We start from the raw sequence: 27,076 nt of genomic DNA, 5'->3' as shown, positions 1-27,076 counted from the left end.
ACAATTGTAGGCTAACTTCTGCACTTTGGCTACAAAAATACTAGAAGCACACCTATTTAAAAATCAGCACTGAAGAAAGTGTCACTTCTCATACCTTTTGCTAAATGAACTTTTACCACTGAGTTGTAACTTCAAATTTACACATGCTATAAAATGGAGTTCCAAAGAAAGGTACTTCCAGCGCACTGTAACAGAGCTCACACTTTACAGAATTGTTTAGTATATCTGAAGTATCTTTACTGATTCAGGTTTTAATTTATCTTGTTTTACCTTTTGAGGGACTTTTGTGGTGGTTTTGTTTGCACAACTGTCTGTACTTATGCTATGACTGGATACCCTTAAATACAGTACTTATAAAAAGGCAACACAGAAGTAGTAATCGGTTTATAAAAAATGCTGCTCCAAGATTTCAGGTGTGCAGAGCTGTAAGTTTACTTCAGAATAAAACACAGACATAGGGGAGAATCAAAACTTTTAGAGTTGTACTTGACCATATATTTGGACAAAGCAGAATTACACTGCATATAACAAACAGTAAAATTTCTTAAAAGTTGTTACAAATATTTTACTTTCTACCTGTACGATCATTAACATAGTTTACTATATCAAGAATTTTTTCTAAAGGCTTAAAACAAAAACAATCCCTCTAAACTACTTTCCAACAGTAAAATTTAAGTAAAATGCTTACATTCATTTGACAACAAAAAAAAACATATTAAAAATGTTGGGTGGGTGGTGCAAGAGCTGCTCTTTCAGCTACAACTTTCTTCCAGGGTTATTCCTGTTGAAACAAAGAAAACAGTCTTGTTGTAAAATGTTAATAATCCCAACTCCAAAACCTTTCACATGATCCCCCCCCACACCCACACAATTATCTCAGATCCTGCAAGATAAACTGTGTAATCTGCAATTCACTAAACAGTTTACCTTTTCCTCTTTGCGTCTGTCCTTTTCTTCATTATTCTCAATCGTTTCTTCTTCATCTTCCACAATTCCATCCCCTTGGTATTTGTCATGTGTCCACTTCGGACTGCTACCTGACTTCTTGAAGCTAAAACGCCCTCTGCCACGCTGGAAAGTACCACGGCCTCTTCCTCTTTTGGCCCAATAATCCACACCATCGTCTCTATCATCATGCTACAATAATATCAGACAAAGAGCAAGGTTAGAACACCTCTTAAACATACCCCTTACGTGTTAGTACTCTATATTAAGTTTATACTATACAGAGAAAACAAAACAAAACAAAACCCCCAAACAATTAAGAGAACTTTTTAAAACAATTTATCATAATAAATTGTTTTAAGAGCCCTTATTAGCTGTGGACCTATTCAAATGTTTGTGAGTACCAAATCAGTTATCTGTCACTTCAGTCAGAATAAAGTAACTAGTTTTGAGAAAAAAAAATATTTGTGATTTTAAAGAAAGAAGCTCGAGGAATGTGCTAGGATTTCTTATTTTTACTTCAAAGCAGAGATAGAATTCTTTATGCTTATTAAGGGAGGGTAACTGAAGGCAGTTTTCAGAAACCCTGCTTCACCTGCGCAACACAGGGAAAATGAAGTTTAAATTGTTCAAATCTGACATTAACGACAGTTGAGTTTCTTTGGTTCATTAGTTTAAATTTTGCTATCTTGCTACCAAATATAAGCTTACATGGTTTGGTTAATCTTCTGACAATCATCCCATGCACTGCATGAACGCTACAGGCAATTATTTCATATGAAAAAGGTTTATATTTAGAAGAGTGAGGTACACTTGCTTCAACATCTGCTCTTTTTACTTGTGATTTGGAAAGAAATCTGAACTATTTAACACATACCACACCTATATAAAGCAGTTTATAACAATTATGTGTTAAGAACAGTTAATGGGTGGCTTTTTTTTAATTAAAAACATTTTTAGGTGTAAGAAAAAAATTAATAGCTACAATTACTTGTTCTAGCTATCACAGAATTTCTGAATTAACAGATTATCGTATCTTTCTGCTTACAGATCAGAAAGGTTTATATAAGTGTGGGGAGACGGAGGAGAACTCTTTGTGCAAACATCCAAATTTTGACTGCATTATTTCTTGGATTAACTGTTAATATGTATGTGACAAGCTATAATGCTTCAGGAGAAGGTCTAATCTTCCCTACTTAACATTTTTCCACAGTGAAACAATATCCTTAGAAATTTGCATTGCTAAGGAAATCACTGGATTTCCTTATGTGTTCAGCGTACTACACTACTTACTGAGTGGTTACACCAACAGTCCTTCTTTCATAATCCAGATGGGGGAAAATGCAAAATAAGGTGATTTTATGGCTATCACACTACTCAATAACAGAAGGACTGCTAATAACAGAGTCAGCCTATATACATCCACAAACACTGTCAGGTTTTCCTGATCTTCCACTGTTGCAGACTTCCAGACAAAGGTAAGACAAAACTTGAATGCCATATAGACATAAATCCAGGAAAACACAGAACAAGTATTTTCGATTCAAAATTAAGTTTAGTAATTTTAGTCTGAGTCTGCCTTCTCTGCCCAGTCACTGATGAAGGTTTTGGACATGAATTCTGTGTCAGGCCTCAGTTACTGCCACACAGCCTGCTGCAAAAACACACCAAAGCAGCAGAACCAGGCACTCCAACAACCCTGCTATCCTCACATTTACATAACTGAAGTCCCTGTCCGTACATGCATGCTACTTCTACACTTGTAGAAAGTTTGAAAAAACAAAAGCATGCATAAGGTATCGAGTTCTCCACACCCACCAAGAAGTATTTCTTGCTTTTTGGGGTATATTCAGGATCCCATTCCTCTTCCTTCGGTCTCTTCTGAAAAGTAGTATTTGAGTTGCTGGGACCAGTATTTGTTCCAGCAAAGACTCCTCTGGCTCTTCCTCTGCCCCTAATTCGAAACTGATTAACCAAGATGTCATTTAATCCATTTACATAAAACCACAAAGAAGAGTTCACGTTCTCTATTACTGAAAATGCTTTCTGTGCTTAATTACAGTATCTGCAAGCGTAAAACCATTTTCAATTTGACATGTTACCTTAATCTATTCAAGCATTCACCTTCAAATAATGATTCTATTCAACTTTATTGAAACACATTTGAGTTCTTGACATAAATTGACCCACAACCACCAAAATGAAATTTCCTTTGACTGCTGGTAAATCAGTGTGTTGCAACAAAAGGTCAGAAGAAGCTTCTGAAGCTGTTCACAGACAAAAACAAACAGAAAAACTAGATTGAAAAAGGTAGAATACTGTCAGGGGGAAAAGAAATGTAATTTATGGAGTCAGCTGTATTGGTTATGAGGAAGTGATTCTAGAATACACACAAACAATGCAGTTCTCAAATAAATATAGCCACTTCGTGTTACTGAAACATCTTCAACATTCAGAAATGTACGTTAGGCAAATTCTATTTCAAATGAACCATTTCTTTACTACAATCAACAGTATGTACTGTACAGAGCAGCAATGCTTGAAGTGAAAAATAGTGTCCCGATTTATAATGAATTAAGAGGACTTTAAAATGATGCACTGAAAAGTCTTACAGCAATAAAGAAAATACTCAACTCAGAATACACTAAGTAATATATACAGTTCCCTCAGCATGTAAATTTTTAGCTTGTAGAAAACATTAAATGACAGTTTCTATCCTCCATTCAAGGAGAGAACAAAGGTTAGGCTAGGAAGATAGACTGTTAAAACCTGCAGTTCCTGCGGAACACAATTTCCATAAGCAGCCCAGTTAAACAAACAGAACTGGGGCTTCAGAGTAACTTTACAAAAATATGACTGGAAATTCATTTATTAGAAGTAAGTATGTTCCATAAACATAGAACAAAAACAAACAAAAAAAACCCCTAACTTGAAAGGACTTAGTTCCACAAAGCTCCAACACTTCTATTGCTGAATTTATGCTAGACAGTTTTAAAAGTACTCTGAAATCAAAGAGGCTAAAAATCAATCTGTAAAAGGCTCCTAAGACCTATCAAAAAATGCGTGGAGGAGAGGGAGAGGGCAAGTGTCTAAGAAACAAAACACCCAAAACCCTGCTTAGAAAATCAGGTGGAAAGTGGCAGACTACCACCAGAAAGAAAACCCCACTGTACAAGAGAGGAAATACTACATGCTTTATTTCCAATAGCTTTGGAACCTTTACAAAATTAGGGCACAACAAACAGTATCACACTAGGGGGAAAAAGAGATGTAGAGACAAAATTGGCAGGATTTTAAAAAAAAGAAGAGATGAGCGTTTCCTGGTGTTAGGTCCTATGATCAGATTCCCTTCAGGAAAAATATCTACGGCTTGCTTCAACACTGTGTTGACACGCTCCTTCCCACTAGGTCATGTTTCAGGCAAAGAAATACAGGATGGGAAGTCTACTATGATGTTATATTTATGGGCTTACTTACTGCAAGGACCATAACAAAGAAAAGTAAATTTTATACAGAAAAACTCAAACAGAAAACACAGAATTCTTTAGGAGCTGGATACTAATGACAGTGTCATTAAAAGATTCTATTTATCCTTATTTCTGTGTTCCTACTTTAAAACTATTCCTGTTTCATGTACAAGAAACCTAGAATTAAACACTACAGTCTATCAGCAAGTGTTAGTGAAAAATCTTTGCTGATTTAACACGAAGTTGACAGCTTAGCTTGAAGTCGTCTTCATCCAGCAATCTGTGCTCTCCAAGTATATCAAAGCTTCCTGCTTTGGGAAGGATTCACAACCAAAACATTTTATTTACTCCAAAAGCAAAGCAGTATTTACTGGAATGCAGCCACTATTAACCTAAATTACAGAAACATTCCTACACTAGCTAGTCTGTATGTTTCAATACTACCCAACCTGTATCCCTAAAGAGAACATCTAAGGCAACAGGTTGGCCTACTCAGATTCTCCTGTCCAGGCACAGTTTGTTCAATAAGCCTGTGTGTGACCATGTATTCCCCACTAGGGAACATTAACCAGTTATTGCATAGTCAAAACTGGCAGTCACCACTAGTTAAATTAGAAGGCTATTAAATTTCCAATTCACACCTACTTGAATTTCATGTAAAGTAGCATCTTTTTCACAATGCATACAATCTGGTTTTACAAAGCAGTAAGGCTTCCACCTATTATGAATTTTCTTCAACTGTCTCTCTGACAGGAGAGGGGGTTTTAAGCTCTACTTTGATTAACTCAGTGCCACTAACTCACATAGCTACAGACTGTCCTGATATTGTCCTATTTGATGCCTACACCATGCAAGGATTTACACATTTATGCCAAACAGATGATCCTTAGTATAATCGTATTTAAAAAAAACCAAGATGGGAGGAAATGCTGCATTTTTAATGTTAGAAAATGTTGAATGTTTAATTTTCTTCTAAGTAGCTAAAGCTTTTTAGATGGAAGATTCAAACCCTAACTCAAGCACTGCACACCCCACATGCATTGCAGAAACCCTCATGTGTAGTTCAAAACTTTTTACACTACTACAAACAATTCAATGTACGTTTATACCTGTCAATGCCTGTTAGCATTATTTAGTGTTAATCATAGGCTACATGAAGGAACTATTATGAAAGCATAAAATTATTCCTACCCATTATGTAAGTCTATTTGGCAGATTTCCCCCCACCCAAACACTGAACTTTTTTTTTTTTTTGCATTTGTTTTGCTTTTCTTGGGGGCTTTTATTTCTTGTGTGTGAGAGTTATTTTGTATGTGTGTTTTGGTTTGGGCTTGGCTGGGGTTTTTTTGGTATGGGTTTGTTGTTTTTTAGGTTGGGATGTTTTTTTGGGGGTTTGGGTTTTGTTTTGTTTTGTTTAAATGTTCCTTACCTTTTCAAGGCCTCCTTTATTGAATCCTAGTCTTCCCTAGTACTACTACATTTCTCAGTTAAATATCAGTAACTATGTTAACATGGAAGTTTTAACGTTACAATTTTTCTTAAGACTGTGGTGGTCAATGTGTTACTTTCCAAATCACAATGCTAAAACACATTCCAGAGCTAAATTAATGAGCTATCATGCTCACTGTGGCTAGTGCAGACCAAAGAAACACTGGAAGAAAAAACCCCAAAGCACAAGTATACCATCTCCTCTCCTCAATACAGCTGTTTCAAAGTTGATGCACGTTTTTAAATACGTGCCATTCTCTACTTAACAAGTTGCAGGCATCACAAAGGAGGGCAAACCCAAACAAAGTGACAGGGAAAGTGACAGAAGCTGCAGGGAGTTAAGAGGTAACAAATCACAAGATTTAATCTTCACAGAAAGGTAATTTTTCAGATCCTGTTAGGAAACAACGTAACTACTTAAGAGCAAGGAAGAAGCAAGAAGTAATTTTTCCCATCCTTTGCTAGGGTCTCTAGTGGCATGCTAACGTATCTGCACACCAATTAACTGCTATTGGGCAGTGCTGGGGAAAAAAAACCCAAATCAAACAACTTGCCAGGTTTGGTACATCACATAAAGGAATTCAAGAGTCACTGCTACGAAATAAGTCTAGCCTAACATTAATCACGGCAATGCTTCCTCACTTTATTTGTTGTACGATTACTATCAGTCAAGTGTTCATAATTCAGGGTAAAAATAAGAGAGCAACTTACAAAGGTGCCTCTTGGCCTGTTAACTCCTGCAAAACCAGAGTATTCTTTCTGTTCATGGTGGGTTTTGAACTCTTCATCCCTTTCTTTCTTGCAATCCTTTTCTTCTCGAGAGCTGGATGAGGAAGAAGATGGGGAGGAAGATGGGGAGGACCGAGCACGGTCTTGCTCTCTTTTTTGTTTACTGAAAAATAAAAAGATACACTGTGTGCTATTTTAAAAGTACTAGACAGTCTGTAACATGCTATACTAAAACAGGTCTCTTATGAAAAACTATCCCCCTTCTGGTTATAAAATCACATATATGTTACGTATTTCAGGCATTAAGCTGCAGTATAGTTCCACTTTCCAGCCTCCTCTTAATACATTCAAATGCACTAAATGTGTATTATTGCTAGTGAGTTGGAAAGCAGCAGTCTGCAAACTGCAAATACAGCTTTTCTAGGTTTTGGTGCCATGAAGAGATTCTGTTACTTTTAAGTTCTGCCTTTCTTCTGAGGCAGAAAAACAGAAGTTGAAGGCAGTTTTACAGTAACTTTACACAGTTCAGTTTGCACACTTGAGAAGATATGGCGTGGGCTTCCCTACAGAGATGGCTGTAGGGAATTAGCCAGTGGAAGATAATGTGGATACCAAAGTCAGAAAGTAAATGGGAAACAGAAAGCATAAGTAAAAATTCATAGTATATCCAGTACAAAGCAGGGGAAAACATTCCTACAGCAAGACTTTTAGTAACCCCATAGTGGTTCTAATTTGACCCAATTTACAAGATTTTAATATTCTAGTCAAAAGAAGGTCATACCTGAAGTAACTCTTACCACTGCTACACAGTATCCACTGAGATAGGCTAACATTTTTTTCTTAAGAAGAGCCCACTGGCTTTAGATAAAAATAACAATTCCCCTTCTCACCCATATTAAAACCTAATTATCAGTAAGATTCTCATACTCTGGGTGTTATGAGTTGAAAAAGTGCGGAATCAAGCATAACGAACCAAAGTTCTTACACAAACTGTTTATAGAAATGTACTGCATTGAAGTCCAACCTCCTGATGTAGCCTGGATAATAGGACAGATTAATTTGTCATTTTTTTTTCAGTGTTAGCTTGCTATTCCAAAGTTTTTGTCCTCATCCACCATAAGCCGTGTAAAAGACAGATAATACATATTTGCTGTAAAACAAATAATTTTAATTGTTTAAATTTAAATGTTCCATTATACATTGAAAATTGAAAGCAATTAAGCTTACAATTACAAAAGGCTAATTAGAAGCTAAAAACCTATAAAGGGACTTCAAATATTTACCTGTCATCTTTGTAAGATTTGTAATCCTTGTAATCTTTTGGAGTTTTCTCCTGCTTTCTTGACCCACTGGATTCCCTGGAACCCTTTGAGTCTCCTCGTTCTTTACTTCGCTCTTTTCTACGTCGGTCAATGTCATGCCGAAGATCAGCAGAATCACATCTTAATTTTTTATCTCCCTGTAAACAAATATGTATTTTGGAACAAAATTTTGAAATAAAACATCCAGAAGAGAAGCTGAACGAAAAGGCAAGTTGGGCAGCGATTTTCAAAAAAGCAAGATAGAGTTTACCTATTTTTCAACAAACTCTTCAGCAGACAAATTGGCTTTAAGTGAACGCCTTTTACATGCAATGGCTAGATCTAAAAAAAGAACAGCTAAGAATTTCAGTTTCAAACAAGCATTCCCATCAAGCCAACGGGATATCTAGTTTTTCATGCAGGCAGACCATAACACATGGTTTAGGTTCAAGTATTCATTTCTTCTGGTGAATTGATTTAACAGAGTACAAGTGCCTTTGTAATTCAACCATACTTCCCACTGACCACCTCAGCACTTCCCCCCAACCCTTTCTATTCTTTGTTCTTTGGCAGCTTAGCACCACACAAATGGCCAAGTTATGTCCAAGCAGAAAGGTGGAAGAAGACTTGATCTTATATGCCACGTTATCAATATAGTAAAATCACACTACATAAACTGGCTTCTTGGTAACATGTTCTACTCAAAGGGAAAAAAAAAAATGAATACAAAATGTTCTAACTGCAAGACAAAGACAATAAATACAAATTATTTTTACATTTTTATACACAAACACCAAGTTGAAGTTCAGATTTAAAGGGACACAAATTAAGTTTAGAAATACAGATGGGACATTTACTTTGAACCTACTTTTTGACTTTCTTCTTTAAAGACTCTCTCTTCACCTGTTAAACGGGTATGCTTCCTCAGGGTACTTGGAGAGATGTCAATCCTCCTAAATGTAAAATAGAAGCAGTGTCTTGCCATGTGTGTATGTGACTGTTAATGGCCTCAAGACATTTCTTTTCCACAGAAAACTGAGAAACAAGCCGTTTTTGCAGTAGAACAAACTTTTTGCATATAAAGCCCCACCATCAGAATACAAAAAGCAGACTAAAAATTAAAAACTTTGGTTCTGCTTTGTGTAAAATACGCTAAACACACAAACAGGCAGTTTGATTTTTCACATTTTAAGTACAGCTTTGAAGATGCAAAAAACCTTTAATGAGTTATTTCAAAAGATCAGTGTATGTAGCCAGCTGACACCCCCTCCCCCTAGAAGTCATCAAGACTATGCTGTAAAGTCAAAAATACTTGACTGTTAGGGAAACTTGTATAGCTGGATACTGAGTATGGAGATAATATAGCCTCACATTCAACACAAATATAGTACACTCCATCATAAAACTATAGCACGTGTTCACAAACTACATCTGCATGCCCACCTTCTTACCTTTCAGGCTCTCAAGAGTTTTCAAAAAAACTGCTGTAAATTAACACACACAAAACCTAAAGTAGTATGAGATGGAACATTTCATACTGAAGAATAAAAGATGCATGTACAGAGCTTCTTTTCATCTTCAAGACATATGCCCCTCAATATTTGAGCACTGCATGTGAGAAAAGTAAATACATCCCAAATGAGGTACACAGGTAGAGAAGACATCTGCTACAAAACCACAGATGAAGCCAGACTTGGCTCAGATGAGTTCTCTTTTATGGAAGGGGGCGTTGGTGGGGTTTTCTGGTATTTTGTATTTACACAGAAATTGACACATTACTCCATAAGGATTAGAAAAATTATTTTGGGTTCTCAAAAGAAATAATTCAGACATTATCTGAAACACAAAGCGTCTACATATGCAGTTAACATATACCTATGTATTTCTGGGCTCTTTTGTCGGGTGCAGTGTTCTTCAGTAGCTTTTTGATATGCAGTGAACCTCTCATTTAGGGTCATTCCAGCTGACTTGAAGTATTGCTCTGTTGGTTACAATAGAAAAACACTGTTTCATTAGTTTAATTCAACTGACGTATTTTACTCCTGACAAAGGCAAGTAGCAGGCAAGAAACAAAGTATTTTCAATAAATCTATCGGGACGAGCAAATGTGGTGTTTTCCCTATTTTTACACATTCTGGAACCCAAACAAAATAACAGTGCACAGCATCACTGCAAGTCTACTTCTAACTATGTCATGACTGTATTGTATCTAATTCAGGCATAATTTACTGATTAAACTTGCATTTTCAATAACATTTTTCTCTAATGAAAGAGAAAGGAGCAATTTCTTAACAGTTATACTTTGTCCACAAGAGAAAATGAAATTGAGTCATGAATAAGTACATTTTACCATTTATCTTATCTTTAACTTAAAGAGTTAATTGAGAGAAAACACTTAAGTAATATATGCTTCAATAACTACATGAATGACCTAACAAGTCATTTCTTAAAGGAATACAATTTCTTGATTTGAAGCTGTGATGATAAACAATCCAAGACAACTAACACACCTATATGTAAATAAATTCATTTAAGCATCTGGCATCTTGGCAAACTTGACAACTTCTCTGACAGATTTTCCTTCAGAGACAGTTAAATTAGCAACAGCAAAACTCAGTTTTAAAAAACCAGCTCAACAAACGTGTTTAAATGTAATATAGAAATACATAAAGTCATGAGCTATGAAATGTTACATATGAAGCAAGCTATCTGCTTAACAGGTCAACATACATCTGTATCAACTTACCGCCCGGCATCCAGTATTTTCTCATAACCAACCATTAAAACTTGAAACGGCCACTACAAGGGTAGTGCCTCAATCATAATTCCACCAAACACAGGAATTTGAGCTAGCAACTCTGTTTTTATGCCATTTTTGCCAGGAAGACAGAAGGTTCAACTTTGCCTGTTTGGCATCTGTATCTTTCAACAGCTATTTTACTTTTGTAACATGGATTTTGCCATTTCAAAACACATTCCAGGACCTAGTTACAATGAAAAAGAAAACATCACTGGGCATTTTCAGCTCTACATTAAAAAAGAGCTGTTCAGACTGGTCGCATCACACCAATAATGAACATTACTTCCATTTGTCAAGAGTTACTAAAATCTGATCACAGACCACAGTAAATTTGAAACTTAAAGAGAAGTTCTGCTTTCAAAAACAACTGTAACTGTACATGTTCTAATAACTTGACCAGATAGGCTGTTAAGCTGTTACATTTACCAGGTATTTGTTTAACACACAAGAGTTTACAGAAAAACAGTCTATACTGTGATCAGCATGTGTGAGTTTCAGCAAAATTACTTCACCTACAGCCTACATATGTACCATATAAGCAAAAACTTACACAAACTCTCATTGGATTGAGCCTTAAATCTCTTTACACATCAATAAAATAGACGCTTTCAAAACAAACTCTAAACAGGTGTCCCAATAAGAATTTTTTCCATCTAATACCTTATCTATTATTGCTATTACATTCTCCTTTACAAGTCATTCAAAATGCAGCAAATCATTTGACCTTAGTAATCTGAATTTTGCCAACAAAATGAGGCTTTCCTTGGAACCTTAGCACGTATTCTAGCACACAAATCTTTGCGATTTTGAAAGCTAAACCATCTTAAAAAACAATGCTTAGATATGCTGAAACTGATCACTTAAGTCTTTTCACATTCCCTCTTTGTATGATGATAGAGCAAAATTATTTTCACCATCAAGTTCTTCCATACTATCCCAGTACATTAAACACAAGAACAAGGCAAGAGCCCAGGGAAATAAAGTAAATACTATGGGGAAGAAAGCATTTAAGGAACTCTCCAGACGTCCTCACAGGGTTTTAAGGAATTAGCAATTTTTCCCATCAGAAAACTTTGACAGAATACGGGAGCTAAATTAAATAGATCTACTTTGATGGTCTGGGTTTTGGGTTTTTTTTTGTGATCATGGTGGTCGGTTGAGGGGTTTTTTTTTTAGTTGTTTATATTAGGCAGCAGCCACTACTGATAAATCAGAAAATAATTAGTGTATAATTAATTTTATGGAGGTTGATTTAGCCACTGCCAAGTTCCTGTAAGTGAAATTCCTGGCTCCAGCACTACAATATTGTCAAAAAGGAATAAAATGAAATGTCACAGTGTATTTTAGTATCATTTAGAGCACAGTTTTTCTTACATCTTATTGAGACAAAAGCCCTGTTCTAGTAAGAACCTGGAAATGAGCTCTAGGGTGCTACAAAAGGAATGCCATTGTGCTGACAGTGCAAAAGAGACCTGTCAACCCACACTACACCACTGAATATAAAATTGTATGTAGAGCCACTAAAATAAAACTAAATAAGACTGATGTAATATGTTTAAAATACACTGCAAATACTCAAACTTCACATGCTGCTTAGCTCAAAAACTTATCCAGAAACACAGTATAACCACTATTATGCCTCTACACAACTTGTGTTTTGTTGGGGTTCTTTTTAATACTAGCTTCTGTGGCTATTATTTTTCAAATTATTTTTACATGTACCTCAAAAGGAACAAAATCTGACTACATCAACATTAGAAGAGGGCTGAAATCTTCCTCTACTAGAGACAGCAAACAGGCTTAAATGAAGTTGCCAGACCCGTGTCTGGTATGATAAACTGAACACGTACCTTTGACATGATGAACCAACGACACAATGTGCTGAATAAATGACTCTGACGTGCTTTTGCTGGCCTGTGGCAACTTAATGTGGTCAAAGATGGATCGGAACTCTTGCTCCTTCTTGACGGAATGGACAAGTGTGCTAGCAAGCAGCCTGTCTTTAGTCAAGGAAGCAGGTCTAAAATGCATCAACAAGAGAGAAACACACAAAAAGAAACCACTAGTTTAAATAAAGATGAATGACGCTGCAGGCAGGTGGAGAACCACATTGTAATGTGGAATAATTTACCTATTGGAATCATCAAGAGGTACTGGTGCCATTTTGAGTTTAACTTCAGGACGATGGGAGTCACTGGCTATCATTTTGATCCTAAGTGGGCTCTCCTCTCTGAAGGTGGATTTTTCTCTCGCATCCAGATTCTTGTGTAGAGGGGGACTGTAATCAAAGAGTTCTTTGAGCTTTTCAGACTTTACCTGCTCAGGTGACTGAGTTTCTTTCTTCATCATTAGTCTCTCAGAACTCTTGTCTTCTTCCTTGTGCTTATCTTTTGTTGCGCTAGGCCTTTCCACTACATAGCCAGTCTCTTTAAGCTTATAACTTTTCTCATCTCTAAATCCATCGCTCTCTCTATTGCCCTTGATTGGTATTTTAGATTTGTATTTGGCTCCTTCCTCCTCAGCATTCCGGTGAGATGCAGTAGGAAAATTTTTACCCTGATCTGCCAAGACAGACTTTCTGAACTGTCTGTAATCCTCAGTCTCCTCAGTGTCCTCCCCTTCAGAGTCATTAAACTTTTCTTTCCCGGGCTCTTTATCAACGAAAAAATCTAAAGTTTCCTGTTCCTCCCATTCCCTTTCTCCCTCTGTCCTCCCTTTTTCTGATCCTCTCTCCTTCTGGGCCTCCTTCTCCCTGGTATTACCCCTATCAAGCAGGTATACTCTAGACTCTTCATCTGTGTACCTGTGGATAGCAAAGAAGAGACTGGTAACTCTGGATTGCATTCATTCCAGTTCACTTGCATTCCTCTTTTGTGTCAATCCCACACCAAGAAGAAGAAAATACATTCCTCTGAGCAATTCAACTTCAGCATGCAACACTTCGCACACCGTTAACACTGTGCCCAGTGTCATCTATGTACTACTGGAGGCATTTGAAGAATATCATGCCTTTCTATAGAACACCCAGAAATTCTCTGCTTGAGTTTATAAAAAAGGCTAGTGGTTGGTTCTTTCTTAATCATTTTCTCTTACAGCAGTCATTTTTTTTCCATCAAATTCACATGAAATGCAGTAATTTAGACTGCAATTCTTTTTGTACTTCTTTTAGTGCAAAAGTTAAAGGAATACCATTTTAAAAAAAAAAAGTGAATTATTTTCAAGATCCTGCACATTTCTAAAGAATTCCAAAGTCTGACAGAGGCTTAATGCATTCACTATACTGTGTATAAGCAAGGAACCTTTAAAAGGCAGCTCTCCTAAACACAGAAACGCACCAATTAATTAGTTCAGCCACTGCCTTATCTATACACTATTTTCACATACATCTTAATACATTCACTGACTCCAGTACATCCAATCCAGGGGAAGTAATATTTTTGATTGTCTAAGCAATATATTTTTACATAACAAATCACTGACTGGACAAATTCATTTAAAAGCCTACGATCAAATCTATATAGCATAGTCACAGCTTTGCTCTGTAATTCATTTTATGAGAAATCCACTGAAGTGCAAGTCACATTAAAAGGGAACTGTAACGTCAGTTAAGATTCTTACAACTTTTAAAAACTACTACTGTATCAACATTTTAAGAGCAAGTTGAAGAATTTTACGTTAACTGGAAAATATACATTGAATTTTAAATTTGTCATTCTTTCACATCAGTGGTATTCCTGGAACATAATTCTAAGACCTACCCTTTTCCATAAGTAATACAAGTCAAGGCATCAAAGTTGCACCACACAATTAGCAATCAATGCTGTTTATGTTAACAAAGAAATCATTGTACCACATCTGCATTTTTAGCCTTCCAAAGAATTTGCATTTCAAACTACACGAAGCATTAAAATTTTAAAATACTTGAACAGAATTCTTTATCAAACAAGCAAGTCTGATGCACTCACTATTCCAATTAAGATTTTTCTTAACAGTAAATGGACCATAAGAAAATACACTGTAAAGGAAAAGCACAAACCGATTTTTCCTCAAGGATACATGTCCCTATCTCCACTAGCTGACAGCCAAGAACTTGAAGCATCTTAGGAGGAGAAGGCATGTTTCTAGCTAAATTCCAGTCAGACTAAAATCAGTACTATTTATTCCATAGTATTCCTTCCATATTGTGTTTTCCAAGGAATAGTGATGATCTTGCCTAAACTCTGTGACAGGGAGCATTTTAAAAGGCAACGGTAGGCTTATAATTCAATTCTTACCTTTTCATAAACTTTCCACCTTTTGCAGTTTCCTGATCACCACCCTCAGGATAAAATGACCGTGCTCGAGCCTCCTCACGTGGAGCACTCTGTGATGGGATTGTCTTTGCAGGGCTTCTCCTCGAAGGGATATGATGCAGTGGGCTATTCTGAGAAGGACTGTAACGGCTAGAACCATTTCCAAGAGAACCAGAGCCAGACCTCTCAGGACTATGTTGAATGGAATGGGAATGTTGAGGTGTGTCCTTTGCTGAGTGGGCTGTACTAAGCAAAGGGGCATCAGAGCAAGATGAACTCTGACTAGGTGGGGTGGCGATTGAAGGACTATGGGGTGACCTTGGACTGTTATCATATGCTGAAAGGCCAGGCCAAATGTCGCCAGAAGCTGCTGATGATTTGTTAAAATCGTCAAGAGATTCTGATGGGTCATGTTCAAATGTATCTTTCTGTTCATCTTGTGATTTATTTTTCAAGGGGCTATCTTGCAAAGGAGCCCCTTCAGTTTTCTTTGCCTGCTTTTCCAGAGACGCGCGTCTTTTGGAAGAGACAGGTGATTTGCTGTATGGGGATGAAGAACGAGATGAAGAGGACCTTGGGGACCTGGAAGATCTGTAAGATCGACGAGATCTGCTCCGGGACCTCTGAGAAGACACAGACCTTCGTTTTGGACTTCTGGAACGTGAACGGCCACGCCTAGGACTTCGGGAGTGTCTTCGGTTCCAGACAGGCCTATAACCTCCACGATGGTATCTACCACCTCCTCCTTGATAATACCCTCTACCTCTTCCTCTGTAACCATAGGGACGTCTCATTCCTCTATTATTTCTGTAATCTCTGCGATAATCTCTAGAATAAACACGATCCCTGCTGCGAGACCGTGAATATGTCCTTGACCGAGACCTAGAACTAAAATTAAAAAGCAAACATTAATATTTGACAATTGGAGAGTTAAAAAAGAAAAAGCGCCTTGACAGTAAATGCTACATTTCTAAAATGCAGAAAGAATGGTAAAGGAAGCGGACTAACAATCTTAAGGTAACTTCTACAATCTCTTTATTTATTATTTCTGTCTCAAAGGATTATAATAAATGAATAAATGTATCTATACTCCTAAGGACTGTGAAACTTAGACTTCAGCAACACATAATTAAGACATTACTAGCCTCAGTGGCCTGCTCTGCCATTTTATCAGAGATTATCACCACTCTGGAGCATGGCATTCAGTTCCTCAGCCACCATGATTCAGCCTGGAACATGAAGTTACATGACCCCCAGTTTAACATGCCAGCCTGTGGACAGCAGCTGAGGCAGCAGTAAACATTCAATTCAGCCACTTCTTTTATGGAAGATGATAATGTTCACTAGTAAGAAAGATGAGGAAAAAGCTGGAGGCAACTGAGAAGACAAGATACAGCAAAGCTTATCTGCTGAAGCCTTAAGTTCTCCAGATCTGAAAAGCTGCGTGAGAAATACAGAACAAACCACAGTGAAAGATACTAGAGAAAGAAAAGAGAAAGTAAGAAGGGAGAACCAAACAGGCCACAAATCATGAAGAAACATTAGCATTCTGAATTATCTTGAGATACAGGAAAAGAGAATAAACAGCCAAGTATTAAACAATCAAACTAATTGAAATTACATTCAAAGCAGAATTTATCTACTGCATAAAATGAAGTAAAATCCCAGGCTCACTTTTGCCACAGCGTCATGCAAATAAAAAAATAATTTCCAGACAACAACTAATACACTGAACTATCTTTCCATGCAGTAAGACATGAACTCACCTGTATCTCTTTTTTCTAGAATGTGATCTGGATCTTGACCGAGAGCTGGAATGAGATCTGGACTTTGATCTTGAAGAATGTGATCTAGAGTTAGATCGACCCATTTTTCCCAGTAGATATACTCCTTCCCAAAAGAAAAAGCAGTGCGGGGAGGGGGGTGGAAAAAGGAAAGCAACTATTTAGAGTCCATGTAAATCACATAAATGAACAAAATTTTTATATCCTAAAATGAGCTTAGAAAGAGATACAGCATTTCCTAAACCAAAGAACTTTGAAGTCAATATGAGTACATGGAAAGCTCAACCACATTTTAAACAATTTAACATAGCTACAGTGTATGTGGTTTGTCTGAAAAGATGAAAGTATAACAGTCAAAGGTTTTCCAGATTTAATTGCAAACTGATCCTGTAGGAGAGGAAGCAACATTAAAGAAAAAAAACATTTCTGTAAATTAAGGCAAGAAATAACAAGTCTGGACAATTACACGTTTGTATATATTTTAAACAAAATCCTTGCTGTTTGCGTGGTTTATAGTTTCCTTGCATTTCCAATGCACCGATCTTTCTCTGAAAGGACCTCACAATCCCCTGAAATGTACCTTTTACATATGCAAAAAAAAAAAAGCCCTGAAGTATTCTGTACAGCAGTTGTCGGTTTGAGCCAGGGGTATTATTTCTCTTAACCACACGTACTAAAGCTTATCACTCTGATCCGATTTTCCACCGGTCAATATGCCCACCCTGCATCTCTCTAGGTTAACTTCACTTTTTAAACTACACGTAAAATGCATGGTCAACTTGAGGTTTTTAACAGCTACTTAAATAACACGGCTTGCAACAGAACTCAACATTTTTCAGCTCAAATTAAGCTATGAAAACTACAGTTGATTATAAAGCAATGAGTCCTAAAAGAAAATAAACTCATAATTTCTTCTTATGTACAGTCATAAAATATTTAGAATTAGTGCTAACCATAAAAAACATACAAACCTTTTCCTTTTCAGATCAGCGATCAAAAATCCCCAATTTAATTAATAAAAACCTTTGACCCATTACCATTTTCTTTTGAAACTGCCCAGCTTCAAAAAACAAACAAAAAAAGGGGTCACATTAGACAACCTGAATATAAACTGCGAATGAGTAACTACCCAATTTCAGGCCCTTGTATGCTTAGCACCTATAATCATCATCATTTCATAATAATTAAAACAAAAATGGGAAAACCAAACATTCAGCTTTTGTATTGCAAACAGGCATGAAAGCCTAAAAATCACTGTGTTGAGCTTGTATTTTCAATGCAACAAGCACTTTCTGTCACAAGGTACTTTATATAATTGAAATATCACCCAGGTAACAAGAAAGATTATATAAAGACAAATAAACAGCATTGGAGCTTAATTTAAAGTTAACAATATCTCAGAGACTTTAGACATCTGTAAGAGAACCCAAAAGAAGCAAGCCCATCAATCTGTCCCCTATCAACTGGTCCCTCCCGCCCCAGATGACTTTCCCCACCACAGTAGCATAAGAGTTTGTATAGCCCCAAAGAGATGTAACCTCATCTGAAACTAACCCAGCAAAAAAAGAAAATCAAATTTAACCTAAACTATCTTCCCATTTAACTAAGAAAAAAATATTTACCTCAGAGAATAAGATGTTGAATGATGTCTTTTACTGGCTCCTTCTATTAAAAAGCAAATTTGCATAACCCATACTCAGAAGATGGTTTCTAATTCATTGTGTTCAATAAAACTCACAGAAGATGGCTTATAATCTCTTATGCTTATCTACTCACAGGCGAGATAAATTTAAAGGCTTTAAATTGTTGTAAGACATAAGCATATCAATTTTCCAAGAGTGATACAAAAAACACTTTTTTTTGTTATTACAAGTAATTTGCAGACCAAACTTCAGATGCACAGTAAGTTTATCATACAACCCAATCTCATCTTTAAAGGAAAACTGATTTTCCTTGTATTGAATATTTATACATCTGCATTCTGTGTTCAACAAATACGTACATACTGTACAATAGTCGACCTTTACAAGAGATAAGCTAATTTCAGAATGTTTTAGATATTGTAATGTCTTACTGCAAGCATAAATTTTAAGAAAACAAAATCAATTCTCATTTTAAATGGTCGGGTACAATCAGAACATTTCAAAATACAATTAAGTTAATCTTACCTCAAACCGTCGGTTGGTGCCAATGAAGCAATTATTTCAAAACTCTCTATTTGTGCTTTCAGCAATATTGATCCCTATAGAACATAAAAATAAGAGACTGTCAAAGACGTGAATTCTTACTAAAGGGCAGGTAATACCTTTTGCTTACATGGGTTAATCTGTTTATCATTAAAAGACAACACACGAATTGGCAAATTTACTCTTGGATTCAGCGAAGCTCCATGTTAAGACTGGAGCAGTTCAAGAGCTAGCCACTGCCAAGGGGCAAATCCTACTCCCCTTCCATACGTGATCACTCCTCCTTCAGCCTTGCTTACAGGGCTGTACTACACATTATCCTCACCTTCACAACAGCCCTGACACCCTTCAGGTACTTCAGTGAGCAGGCTCTTGACACCCAGAAATCACTATCATATGGTTAAGTTATAGAACTGGCCTAATGAAGGGCCAAACAAGTGCCAGAGCTGGATTATGGGGGAAAGAACAGCATACAGCCAGAAGGAGGGAGCAAAAAGGACAGTGGCAAACTGGTAGAGCAGTTGGAACTCTAACATCCAGCTTCATGATAACTGGAGCTATATTTTGGGGGGGGGGAGGGGGAATAGAAAAAAAGGGATGAGGACTTAGGACAACAGTGCAAGCTTTCTCTTTAGGTTTCTTTCGCAACATTTATACTCTGTTATACCTTCTTGTATGAAATGTGTACTTAAATAACTAACAACTCTTTTAAAAAGAAGTTCTTTCACAGGTATGCAGGAACAGAGCATAACTGTAATAATGAAGCTAGTCTCAAATGTACAAACTTTTCACTGGCCTCAACTTTTAATTACCTCAAAGCCTTAAGACTCTGCATATATTTGTAGCCTCACTCGACATCAACCAAACTTTCCAATTCCAGTAAAGCAACTCAGAATTTTGTCCTAGTTCAATATAACGAGAAGGATTTCCCAGAAATGCTGCAACTCAACAATTTATTCATTAAAGCCAAAGCTGCAAGGCATCCACAGCTCCTAAATGACACTTTCACACTTGTTCATAGATGCTTTCAATGTTTTCTTAATCTAAAAGAAGAAATGTAGCACTTGTGTTCATAAACACTGCTTTCAAAAGTCCACTTACCATTCACTAGTAGTGACCAAGATATTTCCAATTTCTACAAAACATATGCCTTAATAAGATTAAGTTTTTACTTCTCATCATCAGCAAGCATGAGTCTCTGAAGGAGCACAGTAGTGTATCGGACCATTTCAGATCTTGTCTAGACAAAAGGTGAGATGGTATTAGCTAGCAAAGGTTAATTAAGGCATTCAGAAGTCTAATACAGAAAAAGTAATACAAACTTCAGCTAAATAGTAGAAGTTCAGTCTGAGATTTTAAATCAGTATGTAAATCATCTCTACTTCTGACTTTCAAAAACAATCTGTTGGTGTTACCTGAAATCTAAAATCCTAATTTAGACAAGTCTTTAGATATTGGGGATATATAACAAAATAGTTACTTCACTTTTAAAACCTCTGGGCAGAAGACAGGATCTTAAACTATTATAGTTTAACCTCTGTCAGTCAGTTCCTGTTTCAGGAATCTTTTCCAGCAACTGGCAAAGGCAAGAAGTAGCCACACTTTTGTTGCGGGGTTTTTTGTCCCTTCAGCAGTCACTGGATACACCACGTCCAACCCTGGCAGCTAAAATATATTCGCCAGCCTTCTCACTAATTTTCTTTTCTTTTGCCCCCTTTCAGAAAAGTATGGATATAACATTAAAAAAAAAAAAAAGAAAAAAAAGAAAAAGCTTTGAGTAGAAAACCTTAATTATTGAATAAAAAAAGTCAACTATTTGTAGCTTTTGTTTCCATTTAATTGAAATAGGTAAAAGATTAACACACAAAACCCGCTTTTCCAAACACTCATATTTAGGAATAAAAACTAGAAGACTACACAGCTGCTTTTTGAATAAGGGTTTGTCTGTGTAAATGTTCTCACAATATGCAAGAATCTAAAATTTTGTTAACCTCTATTAAAACTAACTTAGAAAGTAGTGGTACATACAGAAATATATAGAGATACAGCTCCTTTATAACAGCAAGCTTCTACATGCTTCACTTTCACAGAAAAAGTACACATTCCTTTGAAAGCATCACAACTACAAAATAACTGTTTCATGGTACCAAACAAAATGACCCACAGCCTCCTCCTGTAGGCTCTCATGCTCACTGTCTGTCTGTAGTGGCTACATCATGTCAAGTAAGACTGCAAGTGGTAAAGGGCAATGAAGAAGAAAAAGATGACATCACCAACACTGAGTATTTTTGAAAGAGGACCATGACCACCAGGAACATGGTCTATGCCTGAAACACCACATGCTTTTTTACAACTCAAGCTTCTTTTCCCCTTGCTTTCTGCCCTAAATATGGGAAAGGCTTTTCCCACATTTAGGGCTTAGCTCTCAACCATTTCACTCCTGTGTTAGAAAATCTGGGTATTACAAAGGAAGCTGCTGTAGCTCCATGTTACTTTAAACCAGAATAAGCTGGCACTGCTAGTTTAAAGAAACAGTCCCACCTGTCCCATCCTTTGTTTCCTCTCATCCCTTCCTTATGCCAGGGCAAGGATTTCTCTGCAGCCACATAGCAGTTTAGATCAGAAAACACATGGACCGCCTGGGTGAGCTTCAATACAAATGATTTTTCCCATATAGTTCACAATACAGCCCCAGAAATGCTTGGGCCAACACAGGGAAGTTGCAACGGCATCCAGACAGGACTGCGCCTTTTGGCAGCACCGCAGTCTTAAAGCTTCCTTGAAACTAGCTTGGCAAAGCCATAAGCAGCAACTAACTTGGAAACTAAGCTTTTTATCAGTACTTACAAGTAGCTTAAAAACAAAACAAACAAAAACCCCAACAACCAAACCCCACAAGACACACACACCCCTCCCCTGTGCCCAAAGAACCAAACCTTAACACGGAAACCTAGACTTTATTAAGAAATGAGTAGTCCATTACCTGTCAGACAGTGAATCACATCATGACCAACGAGAGAGTCAAGATAAGTTTCTTAATGACTTCACATCAAGATCTTTGGGTGCCTTTAATCAGGCTCAGACAGCAAGTGTAACCAGCAAACAAAACCAAAATACACAACAGAATAAGGCTTATCCCATCACAAGCAACATAATAATGAGAAAGTAAATGTCACTGTTAGCATTTGGTATGTTCAAAAGAAAAATGAAGACAAAGAACACTGTTTCAAATTCCTTTTAAACATTATTTTTAAGAGTCTTTTTTACACCACTAATGTCGAAGTTTTTTCAGAGTACACAGACTGCAGATGCAATTTATCTGTTAAGCCATTTTAAAAGTTCTGCAACACATGGAAGTTTCTGAAGACATTTCAGCAGTTACACCCATTTACACTAGCAAAACACTGCTTCCTCTTAGCTCCATTATTTTAGCTATCCCTCATAGTTATTTAGTAGTCTACATTTCTCTTGCTTAAGCATTACTTGAAAGCTGTCAGAAAGATTTAAATCAAAATCTTGTTAAAGTAATTCACAAGCTGTTGCCAAAATGCATTTCCATTCAAAGATTCAGGCTTCAAAAGCAACAAGGATTACACAATCAAGACAAAACAAAAGGGGATAGAATGGTCTTTAAGAAATCCCCACAGAATTTGAATATTCTCTCATAATACACCTACGGAATTAAAGAAAGCCAGTCTGATTGAAACAGTAGTGTAATGCATCTATTGAGTGCTCGTACATCTGCTATACTTTCTCATCCACCCTTTATCTCCCTCCTCCCTTTTTTTTTTAAAGCACTACAAACTTAACAGTGGCATACCACAAATAGAATAGAATGCATTTCATTAGTGATTGCAAACCCATGCTATTCAGATCATCAATAATTGATCCCACAGATAATAAAATGTCACAGCAAATTTGCCCAATCTTGGAATGTACAAATAAGAGCTGGGAAGCATATCTCCTCCCTATTTTATATTCTTGCTATTTTCGTCATAATACCCACACAGTTACAAAGACAAAACAGACCCATTTAAGAATCACAGCATGAACAGTCGACTGGAACAGTAAAATACACAAAAGCCTTTTTTCGCCCAATTCATTCATTTCTTTATAGAAAACAATATAAAATATTTGCAAATTAAGTCAAAACCCAGCATCTCAGTAGTAGTAAAATCAGCTCTGCGAAATCGTCATATGATTGTTAGCTGCTCTTTTATGTAATACCACTGGCAAACAAAAGCATGTTTCTCCTCTAACTAAAAACACAGAAATCAAAGTGACTATTTCTAAGGATTTTGTCAATACACAAAAAGGAGTTAGCATGCTTTTGGATACAAGCCGTTTTGGGTAGCCATTCTTGTTGTTTTCCATTTGTTTTAAACACGGTGTTTTCAACTGCCCTTCATACGCAGTTTCCACAATCTCTTTGCAATAAACCATGAGCATGCTGCTGCAGAAAAGGCTATCTTTCCCCCCTCATCTGTTCCAAGACCGACAGTCATATAGGTGCTTGCTGAGCTGCAGCAGTCAACTGACCCAGAAGAAAATTACTCTCACTACGGTGGACAAAAAGACAAAGCTGACTCTTCAGCCACATCACCTCCCAGATCCCATTTACCACAAGGCTGCGTGGAGGCCAGTGCCAGCACAATGAACAAGACAGCAATGCACTTTTTCAGAATACCTTTAGGAGAAACTCGCACAGATAAACTGAATACAGTTGTAACCCAAAGGCTTACTTTCTTCACTAGTTTCCTTCACCTATCTCCACTATTTATAAACAAACCCCAAACGTTCTCTGGCATTCCTCAAAACCCTACGCCACAATCTCTCCTTGACAACCAGCCTGAAACTAATCCATCCAAATACATACACCAGGACACCAAAGAACAGGTCCCTGCTGACCCTTCCTAAATTCCTACAACTACTCCAAGTTTTCTGCATCCCCAATGACAACAGGCCTTTCCCCATGGTACATGCTTCCCCCTACCTCCCGCAACACAGATTCCCTCAACCACAGCCTTCACCTGAGGAATTGTTCCACAGAGTCAGGCCCACTAAAGCCTTGTTCAAGCCATGGAGCCAGTAGTCAGAAGAGAGGCAGTCACACCCCAAGTACTGATATATGTAACACATTAAACCTCTTCCTGCCATTCAGCACAGCCTGTCACTCAACATCAAAAGGGATGAGTGGGAGGAAGCAATTCCTTCTCTCCCTTCCACAATAAACTGCATGCTTGGAGTGCAGCTTGGAGCCAGAGCCTTTACCCCATCTTATTTCCCCCACTTTTGTCTAAAGCAATGAGATTATCAGAGAGGAGAAAGATGAGGAAGGAGGAGAAAGACAACAGCTAGACAGCATTTTCCTGGAACCCCACACTCTCTAATCAAGCCTGCCCACACTGAGAACAACTATTCCAAGAGACGTTTTCATACACTTATAATAAACCAACCATTACTCAAGCAGTGACTACTTGCAGTGTCAAGAACTCAAGTGCATGCCCCCGGGGCCTTCTGTAGTAAAATTTAACTACTACTGTTGACCTACCTCCTTATCTCCGAGATAAACAAGTGACAAGTTGTACTGACTTGGTAAAGGACCACCATGACACACAAAAAGAGAATCTGATTTTTGAAAGAAAATCAGAGGCAAAAAAGTAGGGGGTTTACAAAACAAATGAAAAATAAAGGCCAAGATCCTGCAAAGCTTGTATGCTACAGCACGCTCAACACCGGGAACACAATAGCCCCTTTAGGCAAGGGGCATAAAACCCACTCCAGCCCCTCACCGGCTTTCGCAGGCGTTTCCAAACAGGGCGGTTAAGGCGCAGAGAGGCAACCAGGAGCACAGCATTAAAGGCACAAGCGCCTGAACCGCAGTCATGCCCGAAGGGAAGTTCCTCCAACGAGCGTATAAAGGCTGATCCAGCAGCGGGAAGCACCCTTTCACCCCAGCGCCGCTTCCCTCCCCAGAGTCACACCCGCGAGCATAACGGGGAGGTTTTATGTTCCCGTAACCATCGCTGCACGGCGACCTCCTCGGACCTATCTCCCACAGGGAAGGCGGAAAGGCTGCCAACGCAAGGCCGGCCGGGGTGGAGGCCCAGAGGGCCAGGCCGCCCCTTCCACCTCCCCCCTCCTGCGCCGGGCTTCCAGAAGCCGCGAACCAGCCCTAGGCAGCTCCACGGCTGCTTCCCGCCGTCCCTTCCCTCTCTACCTTCGCTCCCCAGGGCGCCGTCCAGGCCGAAGGAGGAGCGACGCCGGCTCGGCCCGACTCCCGCAGAAGGCGGCGGTGGCGGCCCGCGTCAGGGCGGTGGCGGCGGCCGCCCGGCCCCTCCCCGGGGCAGCGGTTGTGCCCGTCGCCCCGGGGACCGGCGCGGCCACCACAGGGGGAGGAATGGCGGGGTGCGGGGACGGGACGCGCAGGATAATGGCTGCGGAGCGCCGAGGTCACGCGGCGGGGAAGGGCGGGACGGCGCGCGGGCACGGGGGGAGGGGAGGCGCGGCGGGGGAGTTTGGAGGGGGGGGTGCTCCCCCTCAGCCTCCCTCCGCCATCTCTGCCCGGCTGGGCACGCCACCGTCCCGCAAACCCTCCCCGCGGCCCCCTCACCTCCGCCCCTTCCTCACCTGTGGGGCGGAACTGCCGGCGGCCCCGCTCCCTTATCGCGGCTCGGCGGCCATTTCCCGTCTCGCCGGAGGAAAAGACGCGGGGCCCAAAGGGAAAAAGAAAAAACCACCATAAAGGGAGGGGGGGGTGGGCCGCCGCCGCGGGGCCGTCACTTCCGCGCTGGGCGGGAAAACACCGGCACACCTCACCGCCCCAGCGCCATCTTGGTTTTGGGTAGCTGTCCGCAAGGAAGATGGCGGCTCGCCGTGCTCATAGCAGACCGCAGGCAGCCCCCCCAGGGCCCGTGTCCCGCGGTGAGCGGCGGGGCCCTGCCCCACGTTGCGTCCCGCGGCCGGGCGCTCCTGCCCCGCCGGCTGCAGCTCGTCTGCCCCCGCAGCGCCACGAGTAAAGCTGTCGCCTTTTACACCCTCCCAGCCCCCCTCAAAGAGTGATCCGAGGGGTCGGGCCCCCCGCCACGGCCCGGTTACCTGTGGGTCGGGGTACGCGTCCATCCACCAGAGCTGCTCGGGCGGGCTTGTCTGCACGGCGGGGCGCCGTCCAGCGGCATTGGCGGCCGGTGCTCCCGCGCAGCAGGAAGGAGATCGCGTAGCCGCGGCGCTTTACTGCAGCCGCTTTTGCGGCAGATGTGCGCGAATCGCCCGGGTGCAGCGCAGCGTTACAGCAGCCGGGAACAGCCCGCCCGAGGTTGCTGTAGCACCGGGGAAGCGCAGCGCCGGGCTGTGGTGTGTCTGGTGCACAAAGGTGTTGGGTCGGCTGGGAAGTACAACGCCACTCAAGCTAGGGCTGGAGTAACACGAAGTTAGGCTGCTCAAATCTTACACAGCTGATTTATTTGTTAAGGGCTATTGCATAGTGTTTCTGAGACAAGAATAAAACCTATAAAAGAAAACTGTGAAAGTTGCATATACACAATTTTAACAGAGCTTTTAAATTCAGGGGATGATGACTTCGAGGCATCCAAAACCAGCTGATGGAGGATAAAGGCACTTGAGAAGCTGACATAACCCGCAGATGCTGGTTTGCTGTTACCTGAGTAGGGAAAGTAATGCACTGCTGTTATATATATGTTATTTTTTTGCTTCCAAGCTCTTTTAAGCATACCCTTCTGCAGAGACAGCAGCCAACGAGTGGCTGGTGCTGAAACAGTGAAAGTTTTTAGTTCTGACCACTTGTGGTTAACTGATGAACAGCCTGGCCTAGACAGACACACAATTCTCTCTGTCCTTTTTTTAATGCTTTTTCCCTTATGCAGGGGTAGGGGCGACTAACCTTGTACCTCAAGTGCAGCAAATGTGCTACAACTTTCGCTGTGACCAACAATAAGACACTATCGATGCGGAGGCTACTTGATAATGGACTTGTGGGAAGAAGCCACCTTGGTGGGGCGAGTAAGGTTTCCAGAACTGTTGTGGGATTTGGCTGCACACAAAGCATACACACATACATTTCCTAA

The 27,076-nt window shown here is 39.3% G+C and overlaps 1 protein-coding gene across 22 annotated transcripts; it reads right to left on the bottom strand.

Annotated features, from left to right (window-relative positions):
• Positions 1–407: 407 nt before the first annotated feature.
• Positions 408–26,424, bottom strand: BCLAF1 (BCL2 associated transcription factor 1). Of its 22 annotated transcripts, none has more exons than XR_003991820.1 (15): positions 25,623–25,849; positions 20,094–20,232; positions 18,975–19,048; positions 16,789–16,912; positions 15,005–15,910; positions 12,862–13,533; positions 12,581–12,750; positions 9,806–9,911; positions 8,799–8,883; positions 7,913–8,088; positions 7,615–7,779; positions 6,612–6,792; positions 2,764–2,910; positions 928–1,137; positions 408–781 (listed from the first exon to the last, which is right to left on the bottom strand). XR_003991820.1 is itself a non-coding variant. In XM_030489393.1 (15 exons), exons 5-15 carry the CDS (start codon positions 16,890–16,892, stop codon positions 776–778), a joined length of 2,763 nt encoding a protein of 920 aa, XP_030345253.1. In that variant the 5' UTR covers positions 16,893–16,912; positions 18,429–18,471; positions 18,975–19,048; positions 20,094–20,232; positions 26,091–26,234; the 3' UTR covers positions 408–775. The 22 variants fall into 22 exon arrangements, 19 of the variants coding, with proteins under 19 accessions (XP_030345253.1, XP_030345250.1, XP_030345251.1 ...); XM_030489393.1 differs by lacking the exons at positions 7,615–7,779; positions 25,623–25,849 and adding exons at positions 18,429–18,471; positions 26,091–26,234; XM_030489390.1 differs by lacking the exon at positions 7,615–7,779 and adding an exon at positions 18,429–18,471 and having other exon boundaries at positions 25,623–25,839.
• Between the last annotated feature and the right edge of the window lie 652 nt (positions 26,425–27,076).

This window comes from Strigops habroptila, chromosome 6 (genome assembly GCF_004027225.2).
Source record: "Strigops habroptila isolate Jane chromosome 6, bStrHab1.2.pri, whole genome shotgun sequence".
In the NCBI taxonomy this organism is placed as follows: domain Eukaryota; kingdom Metazoa; phylum Chordata; class Aves; order Psittaciformes; family Psittacidae; genus Strigops; species Strigops habroptila.
Note: the sequence above shows the minus strand (reverse complement) of the source record. Positions and strands in the feature narration are given on the sequence as shown.